Source organism: Oncorhynchus mykiss, chromosome 5 (genome assembly GCF_013265735.2).
Source record: "Oncorhynchus mykiss isolate Arlee chromosome 5, USDA_OmykA_1.1, whole genome shotgun sequence".
Taxonomy (NCBI): Eukaryota; Metazoa; Chordata; class Actinopteri; order Salmoniformes; family Salmonidae; genus Oncorhynchus; species Oncorhynchus mykiss.
Genome location: NC_048569.1, coordinates 12,852,841 through 12,877,581, shown reverse-complemented (window position 1 = coordinate 12,877,581; position 24,741 = coordinate 12,852,841). Strand labels below are relative to the sequence as shown.

At 44.9% G+C, this 24,741-nt stretch overlaps 1 protein-coding gene across 5 annotated transcripts in view; it reads right to left on the bottom strand.

The window, feature by feature from the left end:
• Positions 1-24,741, bottom strand: part of LOC110523223 (DENN/MADD domain containing 1A) — a 175,508-nt gene that overhangs the window by 100,758 nt on the left and 50,009 nt on the right. For all 5 annotated transcript variants that reach the window (XM_036976817.1, XM_036976815.1, XM_036976818.1 and 2 more), the window contains exons 4-5: positions 7,179-7,228; positions 2,550-2,669 (exon numbers count right to left, since the gene is read on the bottom strand). In XM_036976817.1, the coding sequence (XP_036832712.1) occupies positions 2,550-2,669; positions 7,179-7,228 (170 nt within the window). The remainder of the gene's footprint in view (positions 1-2,549; positions 2,670-7,178; positions 7,229-24,741) is intronic.

Below are 24,741 nucleotides of genomic sequence, written 5' to 3'. Positions count from 1 at the left end.
TTTGAATAACAGACTGGAAGCTTCAAAAGGAGGGAGGTGCATTGGAATTATTGTTCTTCCTCTGTCAACCATGGTTACCTGGAAGGAATCACGTGCCGTCATCATTGCTTTGCACAAAAAGGGCTTCACAGGCAAGGATATTGTTGCCAGTAAGACTGCACCTAAATCAACCATTTATCGGATCATCAAGACCTTCAAGGAGAGCAGTTCAATTGTTGTGAAGAAGGCCCAGCAAGAAAGCACAGCAAGCGCCAAGAACCGTCTCCTAAAGTTGATTCAGCTGCGGGATCGGGGCACCACCAGTACAGAGCTTGCTCAGGAATGGCAGCAGGCAGATGTGAGTGCATCTGCACACACAGTGAGAAGAAGACTTTTGGAGGATGACCTGGTGTCAAGGACAGCAAAGAAGCCACTTCTCTCCAGGAAAAACATCAGGGACAGACTGATATTCTGCAAAAGGTACAGGGATTGGACTGCTGAGGACTGGGATAAAGTAATTTTCTCTGATGAATCCCCTTTCCGATTGTTTGGGGCATTCGAAAAAGCTTGTCCGGAGAAGACAATGTGAGGGCTACCATCAGTCCTGTGTCATGCCAACAGTAAAGCATCCTGAGAACATTCTCAGCCAAGGGAGTGGGCTCACTCACAATTTTGCCTAAGAACACAGTCATGAATAAAGAATGGTACCAACACATCCTCCGAGAGCAACTTCTCCCAACCATCCAGGAACAGTTTGGTGACGAACAATGCCTTTTCCAGCATGATGGCGCACCTTGCCATAAGGCAAAAGTGATAACTAAGTGGCTCGAGGAACAAAACATCAATATTTTGAGTCCATGGCCAGGAAACTCCCCAGACCTTAATCCCATTGAGAACTTGTGGTCAATCCTCAAGACGTGGGTGGACAAACAAATTCTGACAAACCCCAAGCATTGATTATGCAAGAATGGGCTGCCATCAGTCAGGATGTGGCCCAGAAGTTAATTGACAGCATGCCAGGGCGGATTGCAGAGGTCTTGAAAAAGAAGGGTCAACACTGCAAATATTGTCTCTTTGCATCAACTTCATGTAATTGTCTATAAAACTCTTTGACACTTATGAAATGCTTGTAATTATACTTCAGTTTTCCATAGTAACATCTGACAAAAATATCTAAAGACACTGAAGAAGCAAACTTTGTGGAAATTAATATTTGTGTCATTCTCAAAACTTTTGGCCACGACTGTATATGAAATGTATCAAATGACTTTATGTTGCTATATAACTACTGTAAAATGTGTGTAGAATGGACATGTAATAACAAAAGAAAAAGACGTAAAAACAACGTTTATTTTTGTCCTCCGAAGAGGGGGGGTGGTGGATGAGCCCCCCCCAAAATTATAATAATAACTAAAACATACACACCGATAAAACTAGCATACACAGGAGTATGTGCAAACACACTAACAATCAGGCCACATCCTCAGGTCTTGGAGTGTTGTTTCATCCCTCAAGGCTCACCACCCCCCACCAAGACCCAGGATCACTTCCCTCTAGACTCACCACCCCCCACCAAGATCACTTCCCTCTAGACTCACCACCCCCCACCAAGACACAGGCCAAATGGCCGTCCGCGAATCATGCTCTATTTACTTAACTAGGCAAGTCAGTTAAGAACTAATTCTTATTTACAATGACGGCCTACACCGGCCAACGCTGGGCCAATTGTGTGCTGCCCTATGGGACTCCCAATCACGTCTGGTTGTGATACAGCCTGGATTCTAACCAGGGTGTCTGTAGTGACACCTCTAGCACTAAGATGCAGTGCCTTAGACCACTGCGCCACTCGGGAGCCCATTGGTGGTCAACAGTGGATGACTTGGTAGAAAGTAGGGTGATCTTGCATTCAGTATGTGTTTGAGAGAATGTTTGAGATAGAGAGTGAGTGAGTGTGTGTGTATGAACAGAGAACACGGCCTGACTTCTGCCCACAGAGAATGTGAAAAGCCACTGGTGAAGGTACATTCACGACTAAGATTTAAGAGTCCATAGGACCCTCTGTAATGCTTGTCCTGTCCTGTCCTGTCCGAACCGGTCCTGTTCTGTCCATTCCTACCTGTCCTGTCCTAACCAGTCCTAACCTGTCCTGTCCTAATTTGTCTTGTTCTAACATGTTCTGTCCTGTTCGGTCTTAACATGTCCCATCCTAACCTGCCCTGTCCTAATCTGTCCTGTTCTGTCCTGTCATAACCTGTTCTGTACAAACCTGTCCTGTCCTGTAGCTCCACTTTTGCCAAGTCTCTCTCCCTTTGCTTTTTCTCTGATATGATGATGCAGAATATCCAACTATAGAATAGTCACAACTGACTTAAAAACAACATGCCCCCCCCAGAACACACAATTCTCTGTTCTATTAATTGCTCCTGTAAGTTGCTGGATAAGAGAGTTTGCTAAATGATTCAAATGTAAAAATCCAAGTTCAATGGTGCCGACACTGTACCTTGTGGTACGCCGATATAGGAAACTCTCTCTCTCAAACACACACAGACACACACACAAAGGGGTCTCACCTGAGGATGCAGTAGCAGCTGTGGGCCCCCGAGGAGAGGCGGCAGAAGCCAAAGCGCTGCTTGCTCTCGATGTCAGTCAGAACAAAGGTGAAGTTCTGGCCCACTTGGCTCACCGACAGACTGCATCGCACAGAGAGGATGGGAAGCAACCAATCAATCAAATTTATCCATAAAGCAGTTTTTACATCAAAAGTCCTTTTCAACAGTAATCTGGCCTAGAAAGAAGGGGAGGTAGAGAGAGAGAAGGAATTTGAGCAGGAGGAGAGAAAGAGAGGCATTTTCATACATGGCTTCTCGTTTTACACAAAGTCGTGCCCTTTAAAGTGCTTTCAGTTTAAAGGTGACGTTATTATTGCTAGTGTTATCATCATTATCAGTATTAGCATCGTAGGTAGAGTACCTACAGTCCATTTAGGAGGGTTGCTGGCTGAAGGCGTCCGCATAGTAGGTTAGGATTGCTCCTAGCAGAACTCGGCAAGGTGAAGTGAATGTCTGTGCCTTGCATACTCCCTTAAAAATGAGGTTGAATAACTAGAGAGAAGTGGCAATATTACTGTTGGTCTTCCTTGAGACGTCGTACGCACCAACAGAGTGCACTCGGAAAGTATTCAGACCCCTTTACTTTTTTCACATTTTATTACGTTACAGCCTTATTCTAAAATAGATTTAAGATTTTTTCCCTCATCAATCTACACACAATACCCCATAATGACAAAGCGAAAAGAGGTTTTTAGACATTTTAACTCATTTATAAAAAATGTAAAACAGAAATACCTTATTTACATAAGTATTCAGACCATTTGCCACACTTAATTGAAGAAGCCCTAATGTTGACCGACCAATCACTGACGAAGGGCGTCGATTTCGGCTACCAAAAATATGTGTGCTCTAACAGCCAAAACAAACCCTGCCGAACACAATGACGTTACAAAATGTTGTCGTAATACAGTTGGGTCCGAAATTATTGACACCCTTAATAAATATAAGCAATAATGACTGTATAAAGTAAATTATTAAAATACTAAGATATATTATATGCTCAAAAAATTGGGAAATTATATTATTTTATACTAATACAACTGCTCAGAGAAAGAGATTTTGTTTTACCAAAAAAATAAAACATCTCGAAATGTAGAGGTGTCAAAATGATTGACAACCATAAAGACTCTCAAGTTGTATTTGGTCCCAAATTTCTAGCACGCAATAACTACATCAAGCTTATGGATGCATTTGCAGTTCGTTTCGGTTGTGTTTAACATTATTTTGTGCCCAATAGAAATGAATGACAAATAATGTATTATGTCATTTTGGAGTCACTTTCATTGTAAACACTCTTCTATATTAATGTGGATTCTACCACGATTATGGATAATCCTGAATGCATTGTGAATGATGATGAGTGAGAAGGAGGGTCAAAGATCATACCCCCAAGACATGCTAACCTCCTCTGTTATTGGTAATGGTGAGGGTTAGCATGTCCTGGGGGTATGATCTTTGACCCTCTGTAACTTTCTCACTCATCATTATTCACGATTCATTCAGGATTATCCTGATCACCTATTGGGCACAAAATAATCTGAAACACAACCAAAACAACCTCCAAACGCATCCAAGTTTGTAGTCACAAGCTTGATTTGATGTAGTCATTGTGTGCTAGGAATATGGGACCAAATACTACACTTTTGACTACTTTATTTATTAAGTATCTTTAGGGGTGTCAAAATTTTTGCCCCTAACTTTTTGAGAAAAAAACGCATTACAAAACCTATTTCTCTGAGCAATTGTATTAGTATAAAATAATTACATTTCCCAAATGTTTTTTTGCATACATATAGCTCAGTATTTTAATTATTATTCATTATTACACATCTTTTTTATTACACATCTTTATCAAGGGTGTCAATAATTTTGTGAGCCACTGTATATGCGCAAACTGCTTTCCACTGGGAAGCATACGGTAAGCTTGACTGTGTGCTCCACCCTATAGTAGTGAATGGCTGTGTGGATGTGTGGGTGGGTGGCTGTGTGGGTGGATATGTGGGTGTGTGGATGTGTGGGTGGCTGTGTGGATATGTGGGTGCGTGGATGGGTGTGTGGCTGTGTGGATGGATATGTGGATATGTGGGTGTGTGGATGTGTGGGTGGCTGTGTGGATGTGTGGGTGGGTGTGTGGATGGGTGGGTGGATATGTGGGTGTGTGGATGTGTGGGTGGCTGTGTGGCTGGCTGTGTGGATATGTGGGTGTGTGGATGCGTGGGTGGCTGTGTGGATATGTGGGTGGGTGTGTGGATGTGTGGGTGGCTGTGTGGATGTGTGGGTGGGTGTGTGGATGTGTGGGTGGCTGTGTGGATGTGTGTGTGGCTGTGTGGATGTGTGGGTGGGTGTGTGGATGGCTGTGTGGGTGGCTGTGGGATATGTGGGTGGGTGTGTGGATGTGTGGGTGGCTGTGTAGATGTGTGGGTGGGTGTGTGGATGGGTGGGTGGGTGGATATGTGGGTGTGTGGATGTGTGGGTGGATATGTGGGTGGATGTGTGGATGTGTGGGTGGCTGTGTGGATATGTGGGTGTGTGGATGGGTAGGTGGCTGTGTGGATGTGTGGGTGGATATGTGGATATGTGGGTGTGTGGATGTGTGGGTGGCTGTGTGGATGTGTGTGTGGCTGTGTGGATATGTGGGTGGGTGTGTGGATGGCTGTGTGGGTGGCTGTGGGATATGTGGGTGGGTGTGTGGATGTGTGGGTGGCTGTGTAGATGTGTGGGTGGGTGTGTGGATGGGTGGGTGGGTGGATATGTGGGTGTGTGGTTGTGTGGGTGGCTGTGTGGATATGTGGGTGGGTGTGTGGATGTGTGGGTGGCTGTGTGGATGTATGGGTGGGTGTGTGGATGGGTGGGTGGCTGTGTGGATGTGTGGATGGCTGTGTGGATGTGTGGATGGGTGGGTGGCTGTGTGGACGTGTGGGTGGCTGTGTGGATATGTGGGTGGATATGTGGATATGTGGGTGGGTGTGTGGATGTGTGGGTGGCTGTGTGGATGTGTGGGTGGGTGTGTGGATGGGTGGGTGGCTGTGTGGATGTGTGGATGGCTGTGTGGATGGGTGGGTGTGTGGATGGGTGGGTGGCTGTGTGGACGTGTGGGTGGCTGTGTGGATATGTGGGTGGGTGTGTGGATGTGTGGGTGGCTGTGTGGGTGGCTATGTGGATATGTGGGTGGGTGTGTGTGGGTGGGTGTGTGGATGGATGTGTGGGTGGCTGTGTGGATGGATGTGTGGGTGGGTGTGTGGATGTGTGGGTGGGTGTGTGGGTGGCTGTATGGATGTGTGGGTGGCTGTGTGGATGGATGTGTGGGTGGGTGTGTGGCATGGCCAGTAGCTGGGGTGACAAGAATGCCCTGAGTCAGCATGTCACATGGCTAACTATAGAAGCCTAGCGGGCAGCCTCTCTCTCGTGTGACAAGAGGTCGGAATAATGGGCTGTGTGTGCGTGTGCGTGTGTGTGTGTGCGTGTGTTTGTGTGGACGTGATAGTGAAGCTACTTCTGACCCATGGATTTCTCAACATGAGCAAGTAGAGCCAGTGTCAAGAGAAAGAGACGGACGCGGGAGGAAATGTCAAACAGCTTCACACACACAAACACACAGTTTTCCTCCCACTCGCTGCCTCCCTGCCTTCTCCTCCACTGTATGTGTCACTCCTGTTGATATTGACTGGGGTGACTGCAGTCACCATGCGTGTGATTCCTCATCTCTCCTGTAGATGGCGATAGCACTCAGGGACTACACTAGCACCAGAGTAGTGTTCTCTCTCTAATGATGCAGGTTGTAGCATATTGTGTGGAAACTGTGTAAGAGGTGAGAACATTCAGTTTCCAAGTAACCAAACCACCTCTCTTGTTGTAGGTGTGATAACTGTCAAGCTAAGGAATAGGGCAAGCTAGTGTGTAGCTGTGGAGTTAATGCTGCAATATGTAACTTTTTGGGTGACCCAACCAAATTCAACTAGTTATAGATGTCATTCTTATTGAAAGCAAGTCTAAGAAGTGGTAGATAAGTTCTATGTGCGCTTTTCTATGCTTCCCGGTCTTGAGTTTTGTTTTTGCATCTTTGAAAATACAATATTTTGTGGTTATTCAAAATATATTTCACAGCGGTTTAGATGGTACAATGATTCTCTACACTATACTTGATATTTCGGCACATAAAACAGAAATGAGGCAAACTATTAGAATTTTAGCAACCAGGAAATGGTGGAGCGATTTCTGCATAGTGTACCTTTAAGTCTCATATTGTATGTGTTGTCAGTCTGAGGTACAAACTAAATATAGTATCATTTAGTATTAGTTTACTGAGACAGTATTTGATAGGCCATAATAACATAGTTAAAAGTAGCTCCCTCTCAACCAAGTGGGGGACAGGAGAGAGCTCGGGCCTAGCCACCAGCTGGGTTTGGTAAATCACACTCTGAAGAGACACATTACTTCCCTAGAGGGGTGGTGTGTGTGTGTGTGTGTTATGGGGGTCTAGGACCTTAAACTCTCCAAAAAGCTTCCGGAGAACACGGCTGCCGGCTGTGCGGCATTACAAACGATGAGAGGGGAGGGAGTGTGTGTGTGTGTGTGTTATAACAAACGTACCTGTCCACACTGAAGGGAAAGCAGAACTTGGGGACTGTCTGAAGAGTTTCCTGTTGGGGGAGAGAGAGAGAGAACAGAGAGAGGAGAGAGAGAGAGAGAGAGAGAGAACATTTATACATCTAAAGGAGCCTATAAATCTAAGTATTAACTGCGCCACACCATATAACAGTGCATGGCCTGGAGAAATCAGAGACAGATGAGGGCAGAGGGCAGAGAAGGAGGTGAAGGAAAATATATATTAAGGTGTAAAGGGGGACAAAGAAAGGAGGAAGAGAAGGAGAGATAGAGGAAGTAGAGGACAGAGAGAAGGAGAGATAGAGGAAGCAGAGGACAGAGAGAAGGAGAGATAGAGGAAGTAGAGGACAGAGAGAAGGAGAGATAGAGGAAGTAGAGGACAGAGAGAAGGAGAGATAGAGGAAGTAGAGGACAGAGAGAAGGAGAGATAGAGGAAGTAGAGGACAGAGAGAAGGAGAGATAGAGGAAGCAGAGGACAGAGAGAAGGAGAGATAGAGGAAGCAGAGGACAGAGAGAAGGGGAGATAGAGGAAGCAGAGGACAGAGAGAAGGAGAGATGGAGGAAGTAGAGGACAGAGAGAAGGAGAGATGGAGGAAGTAGAGGACAGAGAGAAGGAGAGATGGAGGAAGTAGAGGACAGAGAGAAGGAGAGATGGAGGAAGCAGAGGACAGAGAGAAGGAGAGATGGAGGAAGTAGATGACAGAGAGAAGGAGAGATGGAGGAAGTAGAGGACAGAGAGAAGGAGAGATGGAGGAAGTAGAGGACAGAGAGAAGGAGAGATGGAGGAAGTAGAGGACAGAGAGAAGGAGAGATGGAGGAAGCAGAGGACAGAGAGAAGGAGAGATGGAGGAAGTAGATGACAGAGAGAAGGAGAGATGGAGGAAGTAGAGGACAGAGAGAAGGAGAGATGGAGGAAGCAGAGGACAGAGAGAAGGAGAGATAGAGGAAGCAGAGGACAGAGAGAAGGAGAGATAGAGGAAGTAGAGGACAGAGAGAAGGAGAGATGGAGGAAGTAGAGGACAGAGAGAAGGAGAGATGGAGGAAGTAGAGGACAGAGAGAAGGAGAGATGGAGGAAGTAGAAGACAGAGAGAAGGAGGAAGTAGAGGAGAGAGAGACATTGACAGGGGGAGCGGGTCAATCAAAGACAATTGTACCAGCGAGGATTTTAAAAAAATGGAAGAGTGGGAAAAAGAAAAGAACACAATGGCAACAAATGAAACCGGCGGTGGTGTGGTGGGAGTTTGGTTGAGGAGGTGGGTAGGGTAGGGAGGGGTGTGTGTGTGTGTCTGAGCAGTGTTAACAGGGCCCTGGGGGGAGGGGGGGGGGCTGCCCCAACATATGGGCAACAGTGAAAGGGGAGCGAGCGGCAGGATCCAAGGGGACCAGCGGGAAACGGGTAGAGGGGGGTGGGTGGGGGATACTAGGGAGGCCAGGGGAATCACAGATCAGCATGGGGCAAGAGGTGAGGGGGAGAGGGGATAGAAGGCTGGCAGGCAGGGGCTTTGCCTGGCCACCTCTCTCTCTCTCAGCTGTGTCCCTCCAACACGGGGAGTCGGGGACCCCTGGATTAGGGCCCTGGGACTAAGGGGTAACTAACAAAGACAGACAGAGGGGGAGGGAGAGAGATGTGAGAGGAAGAGAAAGAAGGAATAGCGAACGTACAGAGCAAAAAAAGGAAAAAGAGAGAGAGAAATAGTGGTGGAGTGAGAGAGAGCTATGTGATAGAGCAAGAAGTGAGGGAAAAAAAGAGGGAAAAAGAAAGGTGGAGGGGTACAACGAGAGAGAGAGAGGTGCAGGGAGAGAGAGAGAGAGAGGTGCAGGGAGAGAGAGAGAGAGAGGTGCAGGGAGAGAGAGAGAGAGAGGTGCAGGGAGAGAGAGAGAGGTGCAGGGAGAGAGAGAGAGAGAGGTGCAGGGAGAGAGAGAGAGAGGTGCAGGGAGAGAGAGAGAGAGAGGTGCAGGGAGAGAGAGAGAGAGAGGTGCAGGGAGAGAGAGAGAGAGGTGCAGGGAGAGAGAGAGAGAGAGGTGCAGGGAGAGAGAGAGAGAGGTGCAGGGAGAGAGAGAGAGGTGCAGGGAGAGAGAGAGAGGTGCAGGGAGAGAGAGAGAGGTGCAGGGAGAGAGAGAGAGGTGCAGGGAGAGAGAGAGAGGTGCAGGGAGAGAGAGAGAGGTGCAGGGAGAGAGAGAGAGGTGCAGGGAGAGAGAGAGAGAGGTGCAGGGAGAGAGAGAGAGGTGCAGGGAGAGAGAGAGAGGTGCAGGGAGAGAGAGAGAGGTGCAGGGAGAGAGAGAGAGAGGTGCAGGGAGAGAGAGAGAGGTGCAGGGAGAGAGAGAGATGTGCAGGGAGAGAGAGAGAGAGGAAGAGAGATGGGAAGAAAGCAAGAAACTGGAGAGAAAGAGAGAGAATGAGTAACACAGGGGCCCAGGAGAGCTCAGACTAGCAACTAGGCCGGACAACAACAGAGCAGGCTGGGGCCTGGGTTTTTGGTAGACAGAGGAGAGAGTCATACCCAGCCAGGGTGCTCTCTGACAGTGCTCATTTTGGCAGCTATTTTAGGTTTAGTTTACGTCTTAGTTTTAACATGTCTTTTAGACTTAGTTACATTTTAGCCATTTAATCCTTCTTTAGTTTTAGTTATTCAGTCAACTAAAACTCTGGAGAATTGTTGTCTAGATTTAGTCAGTCATTTTAGTCACATAATACTGAGTGCATTTTTTCTATTAAATAATGAATATTTAGGCTACCTCTAACTTCCATCATGTGCACATTCAGATAGCCTTGTCCAACTAGGCCTACTACCGCCTGGTATACCTTAGCTGGCAACATTGCGGCATTGTAACCAATGCCAGCCGTAAATAAACATATAGGCTATAAAGCATTAGCTACAGATTAAACTATTTACAGCTCAGATTTTCTCCCCATCATAACCCTCAAGGGGGTAAATAACAGAGGTTTCCTTGAAAACAGGATAATTTGAGCTTTACAAAAATGCCTGAAGTATTACTGTACTCATAATAGTCAACATTTCTCATAGGAAAAAAGTGCGGAGCAAGAGCAGCAACAGATGAATGAATAACAGTTCACACTGGAAAATAGAGTTTCTGATGTGATCAAAAATAAACAGCCTACATGAAAGTAAGAGAGAGAGTAAACATTGTTTCTAGTTGAGGTTATTTAGAGGTCCAGTGTCCTGCCTTCGCATCAGTACAAAAGATTGACGAGTGACTGAAGTGACCTCCTGGGAGCTGTGTGGGAGAGCTGCCCAGAAAAGCTCAACCAGACCGTGCAACTGCAAGATGTCCATTCTGCCAATGAGAGGATTGCATGGAATATTCTGCATGCATGCTTCTGATTGGACAACATGGATAAAAATGTTCACGTGAAATTAACTGTCCATAGTCTCATGTGAAATTCTCACCTCGTCACTTTTTCGTCGACTAAAATATAAAGTAATTTGTAAGATAGTTTTTTCCCAGGGCATGTCGTCTTGTTATCGTCATAGTTTTAGCATGGAAAAATAGGTTGTTGATGAGTATTATTCGTCATAGTTATTGTTGACGAAATTAGCACTGCTCCCTGGTGGGCTACCACAGCCGTGTTGAGGCCCTGGTGGAACCAGATGGAGGGACAAACAAGAGTGCCAGGCAGCAGAGAGCTTCAAGCCTGTAGTCCCCCAAGACCTCCACCCCCGGGTGGACAACCAATTACTGACTCAGCTCACTGGTCGCCATGGCAGCAGATGAGGGTGAGTCGGTGGCACCTGGTGGGTGAGGCCTTGGCTCCCATGATGCTTTGGGGCCACCATGGGACGCGGTGGGCAGGTGGTGGTTCAGGTGTGGTGAAAAACAAGTGAAAGGTGAGAGGAGCGAGGTGTGATACAATAAAAAAGACTGGAGTTCACATTGGTACGGCTGGCTACCGGGTTAAGCGAGCAGTGTGTCAAGATGCAGTGCAGCTTGGCAGGGTTTTGTTTCAGAGGACACACAGCTCTCGACCTTCGCCTCTCCCGAGTCCGTAGGGGAGTTGCAGCGATGAGACAAGACTGTAACTACCAATTGGATATCACCAAATTGGGGAGAAAAAAGGGGTAAAAAGTAGAAAAAATTATAATAATTCAAGAGAGGGAGGGAGGGAGGCACAGGCACTGATGTAACTATGTCACCATGACAACAGCACACATGTAGCATGCACATTCACACACATGCATTAAACACACACACACATCTGTTATGAAACGGAGGAAGTTAAATAATAACTGTAAAACTGACCTCCAACTCTTATTCACTAGACCTCTCTACTAGTATTAGCCAAGCCATAAACTGTCACGATCCCTCTCAAAAGATTAGGCCAAACGACTTGACACAAACCGCAAATAGTCTACAGGCTAGCTGAGGAGACAGCTTTGTGACAGTTTATAAGGTTTTGAATCAAGTGTTTTCCCTTGGCTTTGGATTCCCTGCTCTGAAAGCAGGTTGACGTTTATTGTCATGAGTCTTGTCCTGGAGGCAGAACTAAGAGTTTTCCTCTTAGATAGGCCTGCTGCAAAGTCAAAATTGGCTAAATTGTAAAAATTGGTCTTAATTTAAGGTTAGGGTTAGGCATTAGGGTTAGCAGTGTGGCTAAATGTTAGAGTTAATGTTAGATTTAAAAATCAGATTTCATGACATTGTGACTGTGCCAGCTAGTGACCACTGCAGAGCTGCCTCCAAAACAAGACTTGTGACAAGAAACGCTGACCTGCGGTCTGAAAGGGCAAAGCTAGTCTGATGGTTACTGACTCACTCCGATGACTAACGTGGGCTTATGAAGCTGGCCGGTTCCATTTAGCAACAAACAGTTCCAGTCAGGGCCTGAGTCATGGCCTGAGTCACCCAAGACTGAACACACACACACCTGAGGAAATATGAGACTGAACACACACACACCTGAGGAAATATGAGACTGAACCCACACATCCCTCAGGAAATATGAGACTGAACCCACACACCCCTCAGGAAATATGAGACTGAACCCACACACCCCTCAGGAAATATGAGACTGAACCCACACATCCCTCAGGAAATATGAGACTGAACCCACACACCCCTCAGGAAATATGAGACTGAACCCACACACCCCTCAGGAAACATGAGACTAAACTAGGTTTGGGCGATATACCGTTTATACCGTATTTTTCGAAATACAGAAGGTATTATTTTCAATACCATTTTTTTTTTTAAGCGCCTGAACCCACACACCCCTCAGGAAATACAAATCATAGGGTTGCCAGATTCTGAAAATTCTCAAAGATTTCATGTATAATTCCACCTACCATCATTAGAAAAATCTCTCAAAATGCTGAATTCTGGGAGATTATGGTTCAGGTCAAACCTAGAAGGTTGGCGTTGGCAATCCTACAGCCTAGGCTGTAAACAATCACAGAATTATGAACCATTCACTCAGGGCCTTTCAGGATAGCAAGGCAAGATAGGCTATTAGCCTAAGTGGTGGTAGGCTAAATATTAAGATCATTCTTTCAAATCTGGAATTTAATTATAATTACATTTCTTTAACATTGTGCACAAATTCTGTGACCTCAAGACTATCTAACGACAAATTCATCATGTTCTATTCTCATCTTCATTTCAATTGATTTAGGCTCTTCTGAATCCCTTTCATTTCCCCAAGCCTAGCTTATACAAGACTCCCAACAGAAACACAATACAGGAATCTGAAAACTCCAGGGGCTTTACCCTGTCAATACCATTCCCAACTCCAGGGGCTTTACCCTGTCAATACCATTCCCAACTCCAGGGGCTTTACCCTGTCAATACCATTCCCAACTCCAGGGGCTTTACCCTGTCAATACCATTCCCAACACCAGGGACTGTACCCTGTCAATACCATTCCCAACTCCAGGGGCTTTACCCTGTCAATACCATTCCCAACTCCAGGGGCTTTACCCTGTCAATACCATTCCCAACTCCAGGGGCTTTGCCCTGTCAATACCATTCCCAACACCAGGGGCTTTACCCTGCCAATACCATTCCCAACTCCAGGGGCTTTACCCTGTCAATACCATTCCCAACTCCAGGGGCTTTACCCTGTCAATACCATTCCCAACTCCAGGGGCTTTACCCTGTCAATACCATTCCCAACTCCAGGGGCTTTACCCTGTCAATACCATTCCCAACTCCAGGGGCTTTACCCTGTCAATACCATTCCCAACTCCAGGGGCTTTACCCTGTCAATACCATTCCCAACTCCAGGGGCTTTACCCTGTCAATACCATTCCCAACTCCAGGGGCTTTACCCTGTCAATACCATTCCCAACACCAGGGACTGTACCCTGGCAATACCATTCCCAACTCCAGGGGCTTTACCCTGTCAATACCATTCCCAACTCCAGGGGCTTTACCCTGTCAATACCATTCCCAACTCCAGGGGCTTTACCATGTCAATACCATTCCCAACTCCAGGGGCTTTGCCCTGTAAATACCATTCCCAACTCCAGGGGCTTTGCCCTGTCAATACCATTCCCAACTCCAGGGGCTTTACCCTGTCAATACCATTCCCAACTCCAGGGGCTTTACCCTGTCAATACCATTCCCAACTCCAGGGGCTTTGCCCTGTCAATACCATTCCCAACACCAGGGGCTTTACCCTGCCAATACCATTCCCAACTCCATGGGGCTTTGCCCTGTCAAAAGCCTGGGGCTTTACCCTGTCAATACCATTCCCAACTCCAGGGGCTTTGCCCTGTCAATACCATTTCTAATGAATCATTGTAATAATGATTCAACAGCTGAGAGCTATGGGGGGAAGAAGGAGGGGTGTGCACCTGCACCATCTCCACCCCTCTACTTCAGATCCGCCTGTCATTCCACTCCTCCTATCTACTGGGATGGGGAGGCGCCGATCACTCTTTCTCACCAGAGAATGGGGTTTAGTTATTTCATTTCCCATAAAACTAATTGCATTTAAAGAAATATGTCAAAATGGATTTGATCTTACTATAAGTCTAAGTCTTCTAAGGATTGGTCTTAGTGCAGTTCCCCTGTACATGACAAACACCTGCCTATGGCAGGAAATGTTGTTGTTTTTGTTGTTGACATTTGAAACGGATAAATGATGTGTTTATTTGTGATGCGACTGGGAGGGGAGTCAGAATGGAAGGATGAGTTGGCACTGTGAGGCCAAGCACTCCACTTACTTTTTGAATGTGTGTTACATGCATACAAAACTGAGAGACACACACATTCAGTAAAAACTAGAAACACATGCAAATACAGTATGTATATTAAATGAAGTAGTGCATTACATAGCCTCCTAATAAAACAACAAGGACTTAAAACACTTGCAGACAGCACTAGAAAAGACAGATGAAAGGCTGAGACATCTAAGCCCTCACAAAACAACAAACTAAAGATGAAAAAATACAGGAGAGAAACTTAGAAAACAATAAAACGTCCTTCATTTTAAGTGGTATCATACACAATTCTAATAGTCACTAGACTATGTAGTAGTAGTATTAATAGCATAAGTAGCCAAGCACTTGCATAGGAAAGCATCTATTAGAATTCGTCACTCAGAATGATGCAGAGAAGCTATTTCACAGAAATGATGGGGTTGTTCGTTTTAACAAGCGCATACGTCGTCATGAGTCCGGAGAGCAATAATCATCCATCATTATTTAGGCACATGGACAGCTTAGCCATTCAGCCCCAGGAATAGGAAACAGATTTCGAAGGGGAGGAGATGGATGGAGGGATATAGTGTGTGTGTGTGCCCTGTCCCCGAGTGCAAGTTGTCGTGCGATTTGCCTTATTGCCCCCCCCCCCCGACTAAACCCCTGTGGACTACACCTTAGTTTTAATTGCTGTAACTTCCCCCACCCCCCAGCCCTCTCCTTCCCAACCTCATAACAGCTATACTGGTGGTGGGGTGGGGTGGGGTGGGGTGGGGTGTGTGTGTGTGTGTGTGTGTGTGTGCGGTTGGTTGGTTGTCGGAGCTGAGCTCTGTGCTACGCTGACACTTCCTGCCTCCCTGGCTGGGACTCTCCACACCTGGGGCCTCCCCTTCCCAGAGACTCCAACCTGGCAACCCAACCCCCCTCCATCTCTGAACTCCGACCTGGCAACCCAACCCCCTTCCATCTCTGAGCTCCAACCATCCAACCCTCCTTTTCACTCAGTACATCAAACCGATCTGACATACTGCCTCACAGCACTTATTCTCCAGACCCTGCCTGCTAACATCAATAGGGCCAGACGGGTTGTGGGGAGTGGAGCGATGGTAGCTCACAGGGGCTTGGTGGACTTACCTCCAGCCTCGATGGGCTCAGTTTGGCCACAGATAATTGGGCCCAGGAACGGTTCCCTGACAAGACGGTCACATTCTCAAACAGGCATGTAGGGGCACACACACACCGACAATGTTCACACACACATGCACACACTCACACATGCACAAACACACTCGACCACACATTTCCACTTCCTCCAAACTAAATGAGATGGAGGGGGGCCGGATGGATGAAGGGAAGATAGACACGCCAATCAACAGGACAATCTCCTGTGTCTCCGAGTCTCTATTCCCTTCAGCACTTCACAGGGTCTCCTTCCACCACACACTTCCCAATCACTCACTGCCCTCACAGGGTCTCTTTCCACTGCACACCTCCCAATCACTCACTGCCCTCACAGGGTCTTTATGCACGTATTCAAGTTCCTACAATAATAAAACCTCAGTAGCAACAAAATGTGTCCACCACATAAAAAGAGAAAATGCTGCAGTATGAAATGTTGATCTTGTTGTTTTTTAAAAAGCGATAATAGCAAATGTACACACACAGTTTATGAAGTACACCCATCTAGTATCGGGTCGGACCCCCACTTTGCTTCCAGAACAGACTGAATTATTCGGGGGGATGTAAATGTTGCTCAATTGGTATTGTGTGTATTGTTGTGTATTGCTAGATATTACTGCACTGTTGGAGCTAGGAGCACAATAATTTAGCTACACCCGCAATAACATCTGTTAAATATGTGTATGTGACCAATACAATTTGATTTGATTTTGATCAAGGGACCTAACGTGTGCCATGAAAACATTCCCTACACCATTGCACCACTGCCACCAGCCTGTACCATTGACACCAGGCAGGATGGGGCCATGGACTCATGCTGCTTACGCCTCATCCTGACTCTACCATCAGCAGGACGCAACTATCGTGTGTGAAAAGCCCAGGAGGCCGGACATTTCTGAGATACTGGAACCGGCACACACTGGCACCGACGATCGTACCACGCTCAAAGTCTCTTAGGTAACTGAATGCCACAATGCCTGTTTTATATAGCAAGCCACGGCCAAGTGACTCACTGTTTGTAGGAGCGAACCAATTTTGTGAATGGGGTGGTGTGCCTAATAAACTGGCCACTGAGTGTATATAATAGCAAATAACGATAAAAAAACATGCCACTGTAATAAAAGTAAACAAATAATCACAAAAGGGGGATTTATGACCATTCCAGTAATTATAGAGTGTGTGTGTGTGTGTGTGTGTGTGTGTGTGTGTGTGTGTGTGTGTGTGTGTGTGTGTGTACGGGGACATTTCAATGAGATAGAGAGCATTTCTATGAGACATCCACAGTCGACTCATGCTTTAATAAAAGGCAGCCATATTGCTACTTCATTAGGAGGAGGACGGTGCTGTGCAAACAGAGCAGAGCGCCGAGGCCCCTCATTAGATGTAATACCACAGGCAGCACTCTCATTTGTCTCAATGAGACCCCTTTTATACAGTTATGGATTTTAAATTACTACCAGCGCAGCCACTCTGCAAAAAGGCACGTTGTCAGCACTTCACCCCACAGTGTGGACAGATGACATGAAAAATAATGAAAAAAATTATGAAAAGGGAAGACAGAAATCAAACAACGACAACAAACAAAACAACAAGTCATTAGCTGGGACACAGTGTTCGCGGATGGATGAAGCGCAACCTCGTCGTTATTTTTATGACGTTCTCCAAATGTCTCCAAAAGTCAGTGCCTTTAGAAGATAGAGATAGAAAAATAGCAGTGTACTCTGGAGAATTGCACGTCACAAGGTGAACGTCGACTTGAGTAAAATGTATATTGCAATTGTTCAGGTTTTATTGCAATGGGCCCTGAAGTGAACTAGGCTTTCTGGGGCCATGAAGCTGAAGTCCTGACTCCTTCAATTATCCCATCACTTTCACAGTCGCCTTCAAAGTAGATTGAATTATATTAAATAGATGATACCCAACTAGATATAACTAGATTAAAATATGATTTAATATAGGAGGGTTGCCAGGTGACCTACAATGCCTCCTGGTGGCCATGTTGGAAGATCAATAAATCAATTATTCCGACAACAACAGCTACTCCAAGCTGCATGGTAACAATGCCTAAAACTACTTGATTAATTACCATGGTCAATTTCTGTGCCGTATTTGGATGTTCTAACAAGGCAGGAAAGACAACTTCCCCGTCAAGACCTGAACCCAGACAGTTGTCAGTACAGGGTCTGCACCGATCGTTTCATCAACGATAAGTCTACATTCAAGTTTAGTTTAGCTGTTATGCCACCCAGATGTTAACAACAAGATTAAGTTGGCCAACATTAGAGCTAGATAGCTTGTAGTCTAGCTATCTAGCATGCGTCTCTCTCGTAGGCGGCGAGTGATTTTGAAGCTTTGGGGAAGCTACACTATACAGTGCCTTCAGACAGTATTCAGACTTTTCCCACATTTTCTTAGGTTACAGCCTTATTATAAAATGTATTAAATTATTTTTATTTTCTCATCAATCTCCAGAGATGTTCGATCGGGTTCAAGTCCAGGCTCTGGCTGGGCCAATCAAGGACATTGAGAGACTTGTCCCAAAGCATCTCTTGTGTTGTCTTGGCTATGTGCTTAGGGTCGTTCTCCTGTTGGAAGGTGAACCTTCGCCCCAGTCTGAGCTAGTCTCCCAGTCCCTGCAGTTGAAAAACATCCCCACAGCATGATGCTGTTTCTCGTGGTCTGAGAGTCCTTTAGGTGCCTTTTGGCAAACTCCAAGTGGGCTGTCATGTGCCTTTTACTGAGGAGTGGCTTCCATCTGGCCATGTTACCATAAAGGCCTAATTGGTAGACTGCTGCAGAGATGGTTGTCCTTCTGGAAGATTCTCCCATTTCCACAGAAGAACTCTAGAGCTCTGTCAGAGTGACCATCGGGTTCTTGGACCAAGGCCCTTCTCCCCTGATTGCTCAGTTTGGCCAGACGGACAGCTCTAGGAAGTCTTGGTTACAATCTTAATTCATTTAAGAATGTTGGAGGCCACTGTGTTCTTGGGGACCTTCAATGCTGAAATGTTTTGGTACCCTTCCCCAGTTCTGTGCCTCAACACAATCCTGTCTCGGAGCTCTACGGACAATTCCGTTGACCTCATGACTTGGTTTTTGCTTTGACAAGCACTGTCAACTGTGGGACCTTATATAGACAGGTGTGTGCCTTTCCAAATCATGTACAATCAATTGACTTTACCACAGGTGGACTCCAATCAAGTTGTAGAAACATCTCAAGGATAATCCATGTAAACAGGAAGCACCTGAGCTCAATTTCGAGTCTCATAGCAAAGGGTCTGAATAATTACGTAAATAAGGAAAATATTTTTTTGTTTTTAATACATTTGCAAAAATGTCTAAAAACCTGTTTTCACTTTGTCATTATGAGGTATTGTGTATAGATAGCTGAGGAATTATTTGAATCATTTTAGAATACGGATGTAACGTAATGTGGAAAAAGGCTGAATACTTTCCGAAGGCACTGTCTATACAAAAGTATGTGGACACCCCTTCAAATTAGTGTATTTTGGCTATTTCAACCACACCCGTTGCTGACAGGTGTATAAAATAGAACACACAGCCATGCAATTTCCTAAGTCAAACATTGTCAGTAGAATTGCCTTAATGAAGAGCTCAGTGGCATTTAACGTGGCACAGTCATACAATGCCACCTTTCCAAAAAGTCAGTTCGTCAAAAGTCTAGAGCTAGAGCTGCCCCAGTCAACTGTAAGGGCTGTTATTGTGATGTGGAAACATCTAGGAGCAACAGTGGCTCAGCCGCGAAGTGGTAGGCTCCTCAAGCTCACAGAACGGGACAAACGGTGCTGAAGCGAGTAAAAAATAGTTTGTTCTTGGTTGTAACACTCACTACCGAGTTCCTCTGGAAGCAACGACAGCACAAGAACTGTTCGTCAGGAGCTTCATGAAATGGGTCCCCATAGCCAAGCAGATGCGCACAAGCCTAAGATCACCATGCGAAAGGCCAAGTGTCAGCTGGAGTGGTGTAGAGCTCACCGCCATTGGACTCTGGAGCAGTGGAAACACGTTCTCTAGAGTGATGAATCACGCTTCACCATCTGGCAGTCTGACGGACGAATCTGGGTTTGGTGGATGCCAAAAGAACACTGCCTGCCCGAATCCATAATACCAACTGCAAAGTAATGGTCTGGGGCTGTTTTTCATAGTTCGGGCTAGGACTCTTAGATCCAGTGAAGGGAAATCTTAACGCTACAGCATACAATGACATTCTAGATGATTCTGTGTTTCCAACATTGTGGCAAAAGTTTGGGGAAGGCCCTTTCCTGTTTCAGCATGACAATGGCCATGTGCACAAAGTAAGGTCCATACAGAAATTGATTGTCAAGATCGGTGTGGAATAACTTGACTGGCCTGTACAGAGCCCAGACGTTAACCACATCGAACACTTTTGGAAAGAATTAAAACGCAGACTGCGAGCCAGGCCTAAATCGCCCGACATCAGTGCCTGACCTCACTAATGCTTGTGGCTGAATGGAAGAAAGTCCCCGCAGCAATATTCCAACTTCTAGTGGAAAGCCTTCCCAGAAGAGTGGAGGCTGTTATAGCAGCAAAGGGGGAACTAATTCCATATTAATGCCCATGATTTTAGAATGAGATATTCGACAAGCAGGTGTCCACATACTTTTGGTCATGTAGTGTATTTTTTTCACCATAAAATGCACCTTTACAATAAACATGCTTTTATTATTTTAGACTAATGTAAGGCTACTAAACTCTTTTTCAGGACCGTGTCTTTCAAAGATAATTAGTAAAAATCGAAATAACTTCACAGATCTTCATTGTAAAGGGTTTAAACACTGTTTCCCATGCTTGTTCAATGAACCATAAACAATTAATAAACATGCACCTGTGGAACGGTCATTAAGACACTAACAGCTTACAGACAGAAGGCAATTAAGATCACAGTTATGATAACTTAGAACACTAAAGAGGCCTTTATACTGACTCTGAAAAACACCAAAAGAAAGATGCCCAGGGTCCCTGCTCATCTGCATGAACGTGCCTTAGGCATGCTGCAAGGAGGCATGAGGACTGCAGATGTGCCAGGGCAATATATTGCAATGTCCGTACTGTGAGACGCCTAAGACAGCACTACAGGGAGACAGGACGGACAGCTGATTGTCCTCGCAGTGGCAGACCACGTGTAACAACAAATGCACAGGATTGGTAAATATGAACATCACACCTGCGGGACAGGTACAGGATGGCAACAACACCTGCCCAAGTTACAACCGAAAGCACAATCCCTCCATCAGTGCTCAGACTGACCACAATAGGCTGAGAGCGGCTGGACTGAGGGCCTGTAGGCCTGTTGTAAGGCAGGTTCTCACCAGACATCACTGGCAACAACGTCGCCTATGGGCACAAACCCACCGTCGCTGGACCAGACAGGACTGGCATTTATCGTCGAAGGAATGAGTGATACACCGAGGCCTGTACTCTGGAACGGGATCGATTTGGAGGTGGAGGGTCCGTCATGGTCTGGGGCAGTGTGTCACAGCATCATTGGAATGAGCTTGTTCTCATTGCAGGCAATCTCAACGCTGTGTGTTACAGGGAAGACATCCTGCTCCCTCATGTGGTATCCTTCCTGTAGTCTCATCCTGACATGACCCTCCAGCATGACAATGCCACCAGCCATGCCACACTGCTCGTTCTATGCGTGATTTCCTGCAAGACAGGAATGTCAGTGTTCTGCCATGGCCAACGAAGAGCCCGGATCTCAATTCCATTGAGCACGTCTGGGACCTGTTGGATCGGATGGTGAGGGCTAGGGCCATTCCCCCCAGAAATGTCTGGGAACTTGCAGGTGCCTTGGGGGAAGAGTGGGGTAACATCTCACAGCAAGAACTGGCAAATCTGGTGCAGTCCATGAGGAGGAGACGCACTGCAGTACTTAATGCAGCTGGTGGCCACACCAAATACTGACTGTTATTTTTGATTTTGACCCTCCCTTTGCTCAGGGACACATTATTCCATTTCTGTTAGTGACATGTCTGTGAAACTTGTTCAGTTTATGTCTCAGTTGTTCAATTTTATTATGTTTTCACAAATATTTACACGTTAAGTTTGCTGAAAATAAACGCAGTTGACAGTGAGAGGACGTTTCTTTTTTTGCTGAGTTTATTCCTAATGTGATGAGTAGATTAGATAGTGATAATTTAGGCTATAAATATAACTCAGTCTAATCACTGTGTATGGCTGACTGCATAGTTGCATAGTAAATATGGACATAGCATAGTGGATATGCTGTATCAGAGACGTTTCTTCTCTTTTCTTTGCGTGGGAAAAATGTGGCCTTTTATAAACAGATCAATAAAAACGACCTTGTCTTGAATGCAACCATGTAATCTAGGCCTACGAAAAGGGGAGACACAAATTGCACAATATGATGTGCATATAGCTTGAAAGAGGATATTATTTCCCCAAAACACCTTCCAGTGGCACTGACCCAATGATAATTTGTTGAGAAAAATGTATGGGCTTTACAGCATAGGACAAGGGCCTAAATGGAATAGGGGCAATTCCATGCATGATTTTATTTTATTTGAAAATGTATGCCAAACAAAGACCATTGATATAAAAGTTTAGCAAGCAAATCCATGCACAAGGACTACTTTAAACAATTTCCACTGATAATTCTACAAAACAGATTTACTGGAAAACTGTGCAGATACAAAGTTTGGTAAGAGAATTTCAGTAAAATACCCCTCAGTTCTATTCTACTGTAGGTTCACCAGCTGACCTCTATCAAGACACCGATGTCAACTGGATTAACACTGTGAAGATGAGCAGCGCTGCAGCATCATCAGTTTCTACTTTTACTACTTTGTCCTTTTCCAGATATAAAAGGGGACATTCCTCAGTTAGACAAAATGGTTGTCCCTTGGTCAATCTGAATGATTCTGTTGTGCCATTTGAGTAGAGCCCAGTCACCTTGTCGTCATGACAAAGTGTCCCCTTAAATTGAATCGTGTAGCAATAACTTCTGACTAAAACCTCATTTAAAAAAAATTGATAAATCGTCTAAAATGTCATACCCAAATCTAACTGCCGGTAGCTCAGGACCTGAAGCAAGGACATGCATATAATTGATACCATTTGAAAGGAAACACGTTTGTGGAAACACAAGCACAAGTTTGTGGAAATTTGAAATTAATGTAGGAGAATATAACACATTAGCTCTGGTTTTTACCATAATACAAACAAAAAAACATGTGGGTTTTTTTTCCATCTTTGAAATGCAAGAGAAAGGCCATACATTCAGATAGGAGTCTAGGTGTAATTTAGATATTGGCCACTTGATGGAAGCAGTGTGTGCAACGTTTCAGACTGATCCAGTGAAGAATTACATTACTATGATATGTTGTATCAAGTCTGTTGGTCAATTGATACATTTTCAAGTACATAACTATAGAGAACATACAAAAATGCAATGGTAATAGAAAATGAAAGTTTACACACTCCCAGGAATGTCATAGCTTTTTTTTATGTATTTTTTAACTAGGCATGTTTTATTTATTTATTTTATTTTTACCTTTATTTAACTAGGCAAGTCAGTTAAGAACAAATTCTTATTTTCAATGAGGGCCTAGGAACAGTGGGTTAAACAGAAACAAAGTTGCACAGTAATATCTTTAGCTACAAATGTATGAATATATAAAATGAAATTTGGAACAGCATGTAAAACACTACTGTTTATGATATTCTAAACATATTATACTTGAAAAATAGGCTGTTGTTATATGGGTAAAATTAAAAGTATTTTGTGTTCATCTCTGCTTTCCCTTGCCCCATTGAATAAAATGTATTTCTTATAATCTAACTATTTTTATTTTATTTTGCAATTTAAACACATTTAGCATAGACAATGTCATTGTTATGGTAGTCTTAGGCAAACCATCCTTCTTATCACAGTGGCACCTCCAAGTGCCACTCAGACCTTTTGGGAGAAGAGTATCTGGCATTGAACTTGGCAGTAGTAGTTGTATGTTTTAATCTAAGGATCCCATCATTTCCTGCTTCCAGGCATTATAAGGGTTGGATTTGCACTAAACAATTTGATGTCAGCACAAGGCATGTACAACATCTGGTATAATGATTAGCCTCATACACACTGACTGACCAGATTAATCCAGGTGAAAGCTATGATACCTTATTGATGTCACTTGGTAAATCAACTTCAATCAGTATAGATGAAGGGGAGGAGACAGGTTAAAGAAAAAATGTTAAGCCTTGAGACAAATAAGACATTGATTGTGTGTGCCATTCAGAGGGAAAATGCGCAAAACAAAAAAACTAGAATCAGGTGTTAGTGCTGGGCTGGAACAGAAGCCTGCATACCCAGCAGGGTTGGCCTGCTCCAGTTGGAATAGGTTTATACATTATGTATGACTTTTAAACTGTACTTTGTTTACAACATTTTTCTTTGTTTACAACCCACGATATACAAGGATGACCCCTTATTCTATTGGGACATGAATTTGGACCTCTTCATCTGCAGTCAGGGTATTTCACAGCTCTCTGTATCCGAGGACAGAAAACATCACAATGAAACAGGCTGCATTCTACTCAAATTGGACAGCACTGAATATCATGTTGCTATATCTCTCTGTCCTCTGTTTTCCTCGCTAGGGACTGGAGAATCTTTTCATAATGGCCTCCCACAAAGGTACCTGTCTTATCCAGAGTAGCCGACTCTCTCCCCTTCTCTGACAGCTGGAGCTGCTAATCCTTTCACTCGGACTCCTGAGTGGTGCAGCGGTCTAAGGCATTGCATCTTAGCGCTTGAGAAGTCACTACAGACACCCTGGTTCGAATGCAACTGGCCGTGATTGGGAGTCCCATAGGGCGGCGCACAATTGGCCCAGCGTCATCCATGTTTGGCCGGTGTAGGCCATCATTGTAAACAAGAATTTGTTCTTAACTGACTGTAGCTGGAGATATCTATTTCACTTAGCTATACAGTATGTAAAGTTAGCTAGCAAGCTAACAATACGTTAGGAGCTAATTTGAGTTAGCCTACACATTAATGCTAAGTTACTGTAGCAAGCTAGCTAGCTAATTATTCATATATTTTGAAAATGATATAAAAACTATTTACTTAATTGAATAGGTTATCCTACTGCCTTTCTAAGGACCTATTTTTAAGGTCCTTAGAAATACAAAGCAAAACAAAGCCATCGAT